General features: G+C 33.4%; 1 protein-coding gene across 7 annotated transcripts in view; it reads left to right on the top strand.

Moving 5' to 3' along the window:
* The window catches only part of LOC100669866 (UDP-glucuronosyltransferase 2A2), a 103675-nt gene extending 94847 nt beyond the window's left edge, over positions 1–8828 (top strand). For all 7 annotated transcript variants that reach the window (XM_064285737.1, XM_064285739.1, XM_064285735.1 and 4 more), the window contains 3 exons: positions 1080–1167; positions 1652–1871; positions 8372–8828. In XM_064285737.1, the coding sequence (XP_064141807.1) occupies positions 1080–1167; positions 1652–1871; positions 8372–8651 (588 nt within the window). In that variant the 3' untranslated portion in view covers positions 8652–8828. The remainder of the gene's footprint in view (positions 1–1079; positions 1168–1651; positions 1872–8371) is intronic.
* The last annotated feature ends 2707 nt before the right edge of the window (positions 8829–11535 follow it).

Genomic DNA, 11535 nt, shown 5'->3' on the forward strand with positions numbered 1-11535 from the left:
TCTAGGTTATCTTGGGACTCTATTGAAATGTAGTTGGGTTAGAAGTAGAAGCCTAGATGCATTTATTCTTTCTAATTAGAGTTGTCTATTGGATTGGATTGGATAGCCAATTTTATCTCAATTAAAAATCCAAATAATATAGTCAAGCAACATGCCTGTTTTAATTTATGCTATTTAATTAATCTTAACTTTGTTTTTTGTTTTCACTATAATTCTAGACTTCAATTCTTTATATGCTACTGCTTTCAACTCTTATGTACTCCTGTTCATGAAATATCCAAGAGCTGTTTTTGTTTCTATATTGAGTTAAAGTACATAAAATACTGTGAAGGCAAGTGTACTAATTAGGTATATTGAAACTTTGGATTTCTGTTTCTAAACTTCTCTGTTAATGGTTTGAGTATCTATGCCATCTTTTAGTACATGACCTGGTATTTCTTTTACAGACTTTCCAAACAGAAAACATGTAATAAGAGCTTAAAATCGTGACAAATGTTTCATTAAAAAAGGAATATAAGCAAATCCCCTATTTTATCCTCCCTCAAAAATAAAAATAAAAAAAGAAGGAAGAAATGAAGAAAGGAAAGGAAAAAAGAACGTAAGAAAAAAAAAAAAAGGAAGGGGGAAGAAGTAAAGTTATCCAAATAAGTCACACATACTACAAAACTAATTATATTTGTGGAAAAAACTAAATTTGAAAAACAAAAGAAAGGATGGCCCAGGGGTGCCCATTTACATAGAAGTCATGTTTTTAGATGATGTTTAACTCCCATATTCTGATATATTAATCCAGTACCTTTTTCTTTTCTAATTCTTCACTTAGAATCTCAATCCCAGAAGTGTTTTAGATAATGGTCAAAATAATGGTATACTTAACAGACTACTAGAATATGCCATTTTTTAAAATCTGGGTGTAAATAATTTTACTCCTTTTTTCAGTGTTTTCAAAGTACCGCTACAATGCTGCTTTCTCAACTCTGAGTTGAAGAGGGTGGACTATGTGATTTCTGAATAGGTCTACAACCTTAAAATGCAATCATTCTGTATTTTACTTACGAAATAAATTTTTTTTTTCGTAGGTTTTGTGGAGATACAAAGGAATAAAACCAGCCACATTAGGAGCCAATACTCAACTCTATGACTGGATACCCCAGAACGATCTTCTTGGTAAGACTATGGAAGAAAAAAACAAACAAGCAAAGAAAAAACAAAAACAAACAAAAAAACTGTGCAGTTGGGTAAAAAACGTAACAAATATTTAGTAGCAAATATAACAAATATTCAATATTGTAAGACTTTTACAATTCACTTTCAGTTTTAATAGAGATATAATGAAACAAATGACCATTAATTTTATGGATTTATGCTTTCAATGGTTCACACAAGATCTTCAGTGTAGTGTCTCATCACTCTACCAGTTTTAGCTCAATTCAGATACCATCTCCTCAGTAAAGATTTCCCATACAATGCGGAAGCAGTTAATTCCTCCTTTTCCAAGCACTGAAGTTTCCAGAGCTAGCAATGGCCATATATTCAGCTTTCATAGAAAACTCTGGTTTCTTTAGCAAGTTATCCTGTTTTTTCCCTACTCTCTCTGAAATTGTGTAATATAATGTAGTGCTCACCCACTTCTTACCCAACCCCAAACTAGGTCACCCCAAAACAAAAGCGTTCATCACCCATGGTGGAACTAATGGAATCTATGAAGCTATTTATCATGGGGTCCCTATGGTGGGACTTCCTATGTTTGCTGATCAGCCTGATAACATCATCCACATGAAAGCTAAAGGAGCAGCTGTGGATATGAACATGAATACAATGACAAGTGCAGATTTCCTCAATGCTTTGAGAACAGTCATTAATGATCCTTCGTAAGTATTGCTGCTTTTTATATACATAAAAAAAAAAAAAAATTTTTTTTTTTTTTTATTTTATATATAGTCACTATCAATTGTGTTGTCCATCATACTAAAATATGTTCCATGTTCCAGGCCTTTATAATCAGTTTGTTTTAAAATAACCACCAGAACATGACAAATATAATAACCAATTTCTTATTCAATATCCCAAAGTGCCTTAGCAAAATTGAAAAAAAAAAAAATGGTGAAAACTTTATATAGTCTGTAAAAAAACTTATTTAAATTAAGTAATATTAAGTTTAAGTAAAGTAACGTTAATGTTAAGTAATAAATTCTCAGAATTTTTACTGGATAACATGTTCATTTTTGTAAACATTATATAGCTGCTAATTTAAATATTTAAACAATTTAGTAGTGACAGAAATGGCAGTGATAATTTATCTGATATTATTCATCCAATATTTACACTGAGTGGGTAGCATTCTTCAGTATACATATATGCATACAAAAAGGAGAGATGTAGAGTAATTAATAATTTTATAAATATTGATTTGTGCTCTATGTGTACTTTTTAAGTAAAATTTTAAATATGATTGTACTTAGTTGAAAAAGGAAATGAAATTAAACTCAAAGCCCTCACTAAGGTTGAGAAATAATATGCTACATATATATAAAGTTTTGAGCCATTAATTTTGACTATGTGCTTTAATTTTAGCCACTATCAGTTGGACCCCTGCTATGGCAGTAATCTAGGTCCCTATTTTTATTACTTATAATTTTAATTTATCAATATTTATTGGCATTTATTTTCTTCACATTTGTTTAATCTTTTGTGTGTGTGTGTGTTTGTGATACTTGAAGGGATTCAATGTGCACAATCAGTCTTTGAATCAGAGATTCTTTATTCCCCTGGATGACACAGTGGTTAAGAGGCCAAGCTGCTAGCCAAAAGGTCAGCAGTTCGAATACACCAACCGCTGTTTGGAAACCCTATGGAACAGTTCTACCCTGTCCTATAGGATCACTCTGTGTGGGAATTGACTCGATGGCAAAGGGTTTTATATCATATAGAATTTTTTCTCAAAAAGACTCATGATATTGAGTTCCCTAAGATCAGGTTTAAGTACCAATGGAATATACCATTGCCCACCCACTTTTTCATGGCTCTTAGATTTCTTGGGAGGGTATTTTCCCCACTGAAAATATTTTCTGCCCTCCAGTGGAGACTTGTGTAATGATGAAAAGTGAAAAAAAAAAAAAAAATTTGTTGAGGCAAAATAGCTGGGGTATTAGACAAAACCAGAGGTGACCTATGTACCAAATGGATGGTGCTGCACAATAAAGTCTGCTACCCAAGACCAGTGGGCCAGACAGGCACCCAGAAATCACATATTTTCGTATGATATTTGTCAAAATCCATATTATCAATCAAAAATTAAGACACACTCAGTGAATAAGCATGCTTCCATTAATGAAAAACATGGTATCAACAAATTCAAAGCCAAAAATAATTGGGTCCTGAAAGGGTTAGCAAAGTTAGCTCAGTGCCTTTGTAGTAGAATGACCATCTCTGAGTATAGTACACTTATTTGTTTATTTTTTTCCTTCAGAACTGTGTAAATATTACTTATAGTCTTCTGGCTTGTAATGCTGATGTAGGATTTTGGAGGACTTTCTGACCATGTTCTCTCTTTAGGAGTTTCCTTTTTAATAATGAAAAGAAATCTTTATTTTTTAATTCAGAAACATAATAATGATATGTTTTTAGAAATTGTTGTATAATTTCTACCTGGGTTATAAGCCCAAAACCCATTGCCATTGAGTCAATTTTGACCCATAGCAACCCTATAGGACAGAATAGAACTGCCCCATAGAGTTTCCAAGGAGCACATGGTGGATTTGAACTGCCGGCCTTTTGGTTAACAGCCATAACGCTTATCCATTACACCACCAGGGCTCCTGGGTTATAGTACCCAAAAAAAAAAAAAAAAAATGCTGTAAACCCAGGATTAAAAAAAAAAAAAAAATTCAGTTTTTGATTTCAGAAAAAAACTTTTTGTTATTCAAATTCCTTTTTTTTTATGTCTACTTCAGGAACATCAGGTTTTAGTTTTCCTTTTCTTGATTTTTTTTGTTTATTCTTTTTCTCTATTATTTTCTCTGTAATTATTCTAGTGTTTACTGTGTTTAAATCACTGTGATTGCCTCAAGTATGTCCTCAAATTAATAACTGACTTTTTCATCCTGGACCTTGCTTGCTGTTTCTAATGTCTTTATTAAATCCTCCATGTTATTTTTGATGAAATTCATTTCAATAGCTTACCAATTATCATTTTCATGCTCTATTGTTTTATAATCACATTTTTAATCTCTTTTTTCATTAAACTCACAACCTTACTATATCTGAAATCTTCTCTTCAATGAACTATATATTAAAAATATATATATATTAAGCCTGCCTAAATTCTTCATCTGTATTTTTATTTTTCGTTATTAATGTGTACATGATTATAAAGCCATGTTTTTTATCTTGTTTTTGAAGTATCTGTTCTGGTGTTGTGTAGCTGCATTGTACTTAAAATCATTTTCACATTATCTCAGACTCAATTAAATTATTCAGAGTCAAAATTTGAAGGGTTCATTTACTTTTCTGAAACTTAAATTTAAGCTTAAAATTCATGCAGTTGGGAAGAAGGTGAGCTCAGATGTGCAACTCTTTTTAGAGGAACTAAGCTGTATAAAGGTCCCTAAGCGGTGCAAGTGGTTTGAGATTGGCTGCTCACCTAAATGTTGGTGGTTTGAACCCACCAAGCAGCACTGCAAGAGAAAGGCCTGGAGAAATACTTTTGTAAAGATTACAGCCAGGAAAACTCTATGAAACAGTTCTACTCTGTAGCACATGGGATCATCAGGAGTCAGAACAGACTCAAGAGCAGTGAGTATGGTTATTTTGGTTAGGCTATATAAAAAGATCTGTTAAATGCCGTTGTCCCAGGGTTTTCTAGACAAAAGAAAAAGCGTATTCATTTGTAATAGGGAGGACACTCTATATTTGGCTTGGATTTATCTTAAAGGGTCAGCCTGGTTGCTCATTTTCCCCTCCCCTCCACATTCTAGTCAATTGACTTTGATTAATATGAATGTATAAATAATAACTTTCAGGAAACTACAGAAATCATCAATTCAGGAATGGGGTAGGAGGTTAGGAGACACATCTAGCCTTACTTCAATCATTTGCTTTTTATAAATGTTGACCTTAATCTCTCATATATTAGACTATTTCCATTCTCTGGGTTGTTACTTGCTGATAATTTTGTCCACTTTATTAAATCTCAGAGCAGGGAGGTTGCATGATATATACAAGTATTTTTTTTTCTCAGCCACCTTAATTTTTTTTAATTTGAAAAATATTTATGCATAAACTACAGAAACATAAGCAATCTTAGAATTTTCCAAGTAAATATATAAAGCTTATTTTAATATTTTAACATTAATCCTAAATCCAAACTGTGTGGGAACACCATAGCATAGTATATAGTAGGCATGTATTTATATTCCGTTCTCTTATTCCATAAAGTAATTAAGGAACACAAAATATTACAGGTGAATGCATAAACAATAGTAATTTCATTACTCAGAATATTGTAAGATATCAGTCATAAGTAATAAGTGTACATTAAAATGTAAAATAATCAGTTTAAATGAATATAGTCCTTCCTTACCCTACCTCATCTCTAAGAAAACATACTTGATTTTTATTTATTTACACATGTACATTTATTAAGTGTATATGTATATAAATTTTAAATATCTATCTTTAAATGACATCAAAGACATCATACATGAAAAAAACAAGGGACCATTAAAAAGACAGGAAAGAAAGAAAAGGCCAAAATGGATGTCAGAAGAAACTCTGAAACATGCTTTTGAACCTAGAACAGCTAAAGCTAAAGGAAGAAATGGTGAAGCAAAACAGCTAAACAGAAGCTTTCAAAGGGCAGCCCTACAAGACAAAGTAAAGTATTACAATGAAATGTCCAAAGAACTGGAGTTAGAAAACCAAAAGAGAAGAATATGACTGCCATTTCTGAAGCTGAAAGAACTGAAGAGAAAAATGAAAGCCTCAACTTGCAATATTTAAGGACTCTATGTGCAAAAAGGAGCCCTGGTAGTGCAGTGGTTGAGCATTCAGAAGCTAACCAAAATGTCGGCATTTTGATTCCACCAACTCCTTCTTGGAAACCCTATGGGGAAGTTCTTCTACTCTGTCCTGTAGGGTTGTTATGAGTTAGAATCAGCTCTATGGCAATGGGTTTGGTTTTTATGGGCAAAAAATTGAATGATGCAAAATGTATCAAAAAATGATGGAAGAAATACAAAGAGTCACTATACCAAAAAGATTTAGTCAATGTTCAAACATTTCAGGAGGAAGCATGTGATCAAAAACTTCTGGTAGTAAAGAAAGAAATTCAGTCTGCACTAAAGGCATTGGCAAAAAAACAAGACTCCAGATATTGATATAATGCCAATTGAGATGTTTTGACGAACAGATGCCATCCTGGAAGTGATTTTCATCTATGTCAAGAAATTTGGAAGACAGTTACCTGCCCAGCCAGCTAGAAGAGATCTACATTTGTGCTTATTCCAAAGAAAAGCAGTCAAATGGAATGCTGAAATTACCAAACAATATCAATAGTATCACAGCTAGCAACATTTTGCTGAAGATAATTTAAAAATTACTGCAGCAGTACATTAACAGAGAACTACGAGAAGTTCAAGCCAGATTCAGAAGACAATGTAGAACAAGAGATATCATTGCTGATGTCAGATGGATCTTGGCTGAAAGCAGAGAACACCAGAAAGGTGTGTTTTACCAACTACACAAAGACATTTGACTGTGTAGAACTTAACAAATTATGAATAACATTACAAAGCATGGTAATTCCAGAACACTTAATTGTGCTCATGCAGAACCTGTACATGGATCAAGAGGTAGTCATTCAAACAAAGCAAGGGGATACTTCATGGTTCAGAATTGGAAAACTTGTGTGGCAGGGTTGTATACTTTCACCTTATTTATTCAATGTATGCTAAACAAATAATCCTAGACGCTTGACTGTTTGAAGAAGAACATGGCGTCAGGTTTAGAGGAAGACTTACTAGCAACCTGCAACATGCAGGTGTCACAATCTTGCTTGCTGAAAGCGCAGACGACTTGAAGCTCTTGCTGATGAATGTCAGCCTTCAATATGAATTACACCTGAACATAAAGAAAATGAAAGTTCTTACAATTAGACTAATAAACAGCATTATAATAAATGGTAAAGAAGTTGGAATTGTCAATAATTTTGTTTTTCTTGGATCAACAATTAAGGTCCATGTAAGCAACAGTCAAGAAATCAAACGATGCATTGCATTGAACAAATCAGCTGCAAAATACCACTTTAAAGTTTTAACTCATGGACATAAGGTATCTCAACTATTTTTGTATCTCTGGAGTTCTTTGGAAGTATACTTCTCCTGGTGAAAGTATTTGCTGTCCTTCAGTGAGGTCTTGAGTATCGGCAAAAGCCGAAAAAATGTTAGTTGAAGCAAAATACCTGGGTTATGAGGCTTTCAAGTAAGGTAGTGCAACCAAGAGGTCTGATTGGTTAAAAATTTTGTCTCTTTTGGCCTTTGTACCCCTTGATAAGCCTTGTAAGCAAATTTATGGTTTCCTGGGTGATAGGGAGGCCTGCTGGGCTTGGTTTTAGTTTTTTTGTATCACACTTGCAAAACCAGAGGTTTCCCATGTAACCTAATGTAAAGCACCCCACAATATTTTCAGCAACCAAGGTTCACTGGGAAAGGTGGCCACCCATCAATCAGCAGGCTTGAGAATGCACAAAGTTCAGTGGTAACCATGTAGTCCAGATATTTCTCAAAATCCATTTTACCAACCAAAAACTTAAACACACCCCATGACTCAGCAAACTTCCATTAATGAAAACACAAGATTCAAAAAAATTCGAGCCAGAAAATACTAAGATCACTAAAGTGTTATACACGGGGTCACCATGAGTCATAGCTTACTGCGTGAAAACTAACAACAGCAATGTTAACTGTCAATTTTCTGTGTCAGACATCATCAGTTAGCCAGATTTTAGAGGCCATGCACATGTACTTCTAAAAGATCTTTCTCACATTCTTGGATCATTCACCATCTTAGTTTTTGAATAGTCCTCGAAACTGGACTTCATACACTGTGGCAATTCTTTCTTGGAAAAATAGGCTGTGCATTCATAATTGGTGTATTAAATTTTTTTCCTATGTCAACATCTGACCACACACTCTGTTGAGAATATATTTGTTCCCTGTTCTCCCCTGTCAATATTCATCTCACAGCGAGAATTAATCTTTTCTGCAATATTTTGTGGACTTTGGCTTTTATAACTTATACAACATGTGTCATATTCTTATTTTTAATGACTATTAAAAAACATCATCTCTCCTTTCTATGTCTTTGCCTCCAGTTATAAAGAGAATGTGATGAGATTATCAAAAATTCATCATGACCAGCCTCTTAAGCCCCTGGATCGAGCTGTCTTCTGGATTGAGTTTGTCATGCGCCACAAAGGAGCCAAGCACCTTCGTCCAGCTGCCCATGACCTCACCTGGTACCAGTACCACTCCTTGGACGTCATTGGGTTCCTACTGGCCTGTGTGGCAACTGTTATATTCTTGGTCACAAAATGTTGTTTATTTTCTTTCCAAAAATTTAGAAAAGCGGGAAAAAAGAAAAAGAGGGAATAGGTTTTTCCAGGGTAGAAAATGTTTGTGCTGGGCAATTTCTGTTTATTTAAGCCACAAGAAGCTTAATTTAAAAAAAAATTAATTAATTAATTAAAAGGAAAACATCACCTACATCCTGTAAAGTACTCACCTCACTACTTTAGTCTAGCTATATGGTTTAAAATTCCATAAGATCATTAACTGACAGTGTCCCATTCTTCTTTTGTCTTTTTCCAGGGTCTTGCCCTCTTATCACATTCCTTACTTGGGGACACTAATAATTCTAAGTATGTGCTATTCATAACACTAATATTTTCTTTTTTTTAACCTTAAGCGATGAGATGAATAACAATATGCTGGGGAGTGCACAAAATGCGAGCTAAATTTGATGGATGTAAGGAGCTCAGAAAAGTAAAGTTCACAAATCCCCACAGATCATACAAATTAGAAAAGTACCATAGGAAATTTGTTTGTTATAAGAAAAGCAAAGATTTCCTTTTTTCAACAAAATTAGGTCTTCTGTTGGCCCAATGCTATTGGAATTAACTGTGATAAAGCATCACATTTGGAAAGGTTAAAATAGTCCCATGGAGCTTATCTAGATAACCATGGCCTACATTTTTACCCTTAGGAAAAAAAATATATATCTATATATATGTATAAACATATATATTCTTCTGAACCTTTCATGTACAAGGGACAGTGTTCTGGGCTGACTTCAAACAAATAAGTGAATCAATCAAGTCATTTTTTCTCAGGGACAGAGGATGTCCATAATATTTTCCAGATGAATGACCATTTTAGGGAAAATAACCATAAAAACACAAAAATTATTTTATAGAATTTTTAACTAAGAGTATAGTAGATATTCTTAAAGTTAAATGTCAATTCATTATATATAGCAATAACTAAAATTTATAATCTTTATTTATAATCAAAGCTATAAGTATGATTGAAAGTATAATTTACTTTGGGAAAAATAAATATTCTAAAAATCAGATCATTATATTGTTTTTCAGTCTCTATGTTCTACAAAATCTGTTCATAAATTAAATATCACCTATCCTAAATATATAAGATATTAGAAAATCTGCTTATCTAAGAATAACTATGTTAAATGTTTATCATTATAAAACTCTACCTAAGGAATAGATTTATTCATACCTTAATCAGCTTTATGTTAACAATTTGTTCACCCCCTTATTATCTTAATGAGATGCCTTCCTAAAGTTTTAATATTTGATATATTACTGCAAGATTAATGACATTCATGGGCCTCTCAAGAATCTTGAAATTCTTCACAATATTTTATATTAAAAAAATCTACCAATTTAATAATAATTATAATTTTTTTTTCATATGGTGGGAAAATGTAATTACTTTTTCTTGAATGTCTAAATAACCAAAAATAAAAATAAATTATTTCAAATAATTTTGTGAATGCTGAAAATTTGTTTTCTAAATGTTCTTTTTTTAAAAGTGGTTCATCTTTATGTGTGCTTTGACTTTCACAATGTAATTATATTTTTGGAAGAGCTGTTTGTATTTGCTCTTAGCCCAGTCTGTTCTCTGCAATGAGAATGCAGCAATTGGCTAAGATGCAGTAAGAGGTGGGCCACCATTCCTAGGCTGAGCCTGCATACCTTCAGGTGTCCTCTTTGATCACTGTGAGTAGCCACTCATTGCTTGTGTGATTTGCTGTCATTCTACAACCTCTGCTCATATACCTTTCATTTTTTCTTCAATAATCACTGCACTTTGAGAAGAGCTAGAATTAGACTCTAATTGGCTTCGTGGTACATTCTGTCCTAGCCACCAAGTTAACATTTGACCATAGAAGATATTTAAGGGCTCCCTTGACTCAACGGCAACAGGTTTAGGTTGATTGTTTGTTGTTTTTTGGTTTCTATGTATTAAGTTTTAAACGTCCTTTAGAAGTCCAGTTGGAAATATCAAGTCCAGAATTCAAGGGCATGCTCTGGTCTAGAAATCAAAAATTGGGTGTTAAGAATATGTAACTCAGTATATTATCCATAGGACTGGATAAGTTCATATGGTCAGAGAAGGGTACTGGCAGAAACAGTATTTACCCAAATAATTCAACTGAAGAGACTGCAGGATGTAACAAGTTGGACAAATGTTGGCATACCTAAGGAAATAAGCAAGGGATGATGAATTGCCCAGAGAAGAAATTCTCTATCAACCCTAGTGCAGAGAGAACAAATGGAAGATATATTATTAGAGTCCAGTAATAAGTGAAAACATAGAAATTAGGTCACATGGCAAAAGGTTGGATTATACAGTGTTATAACTATTGCTAGAAATGTGAAAACAAAGCAGAGAGGTAGCAGATAAAATATTTCCAAATATTACTGAGTCTCTTTCCTCTTGGTCTCTCTTTGTAGATCATTCTCTTTGGCTGAATCTTATTAGAAACCAGCCAACAAAAAATCCCGGGTTAATACCATCTGTGTTAGTCTACATCCTTGAAGTATAAACAAGATAGAAAAAGACTAAGAAGAGGTTTCTTTTAGCAGTCATTCTTGTATTTGTTCTGATGAGCTAAATCTCATGTCAAATAAGGCAAAGACCAAGTCTCATCAGCCACAGAATTTGTACACAACTCTGGTAGCACCTCCACTGCTCAGAGTTCTTTAACTGGTAGAAAGATCGAAAATTTTCCCTGCTCAGAATCAATGTCATAATATGTCCTGTTTTATTATTCTTCCACAGCCTAATATACTGACATCAGAATATTAAGATGTGTCCTCATAATCTGCTGAATGCTAGACATATTTTTGTCTATACCCTTATGTTTCGGTAACCAAATTCATTTTTGGGATTTTGTATCAATTACTCTGACAGCACAGTAACCTGTTCTCTGTCTTAATTCTGCAGCTGAGGA

Source organism: Loxodonta africana, chromosome 5, assembly GCF_030014295.1.
Source record: "Loxodonta africana isolate mLoxAfr1 chromosome 5, mLoxAfr1.hap2, whole genome shotgun sequence".
Taxonomy (NCBI): Eukaryota; Metazoa; Chordata; class Mammalia; order Proboscidea; family Elephantidae; genus Loxodonta; species Loxodonta africana.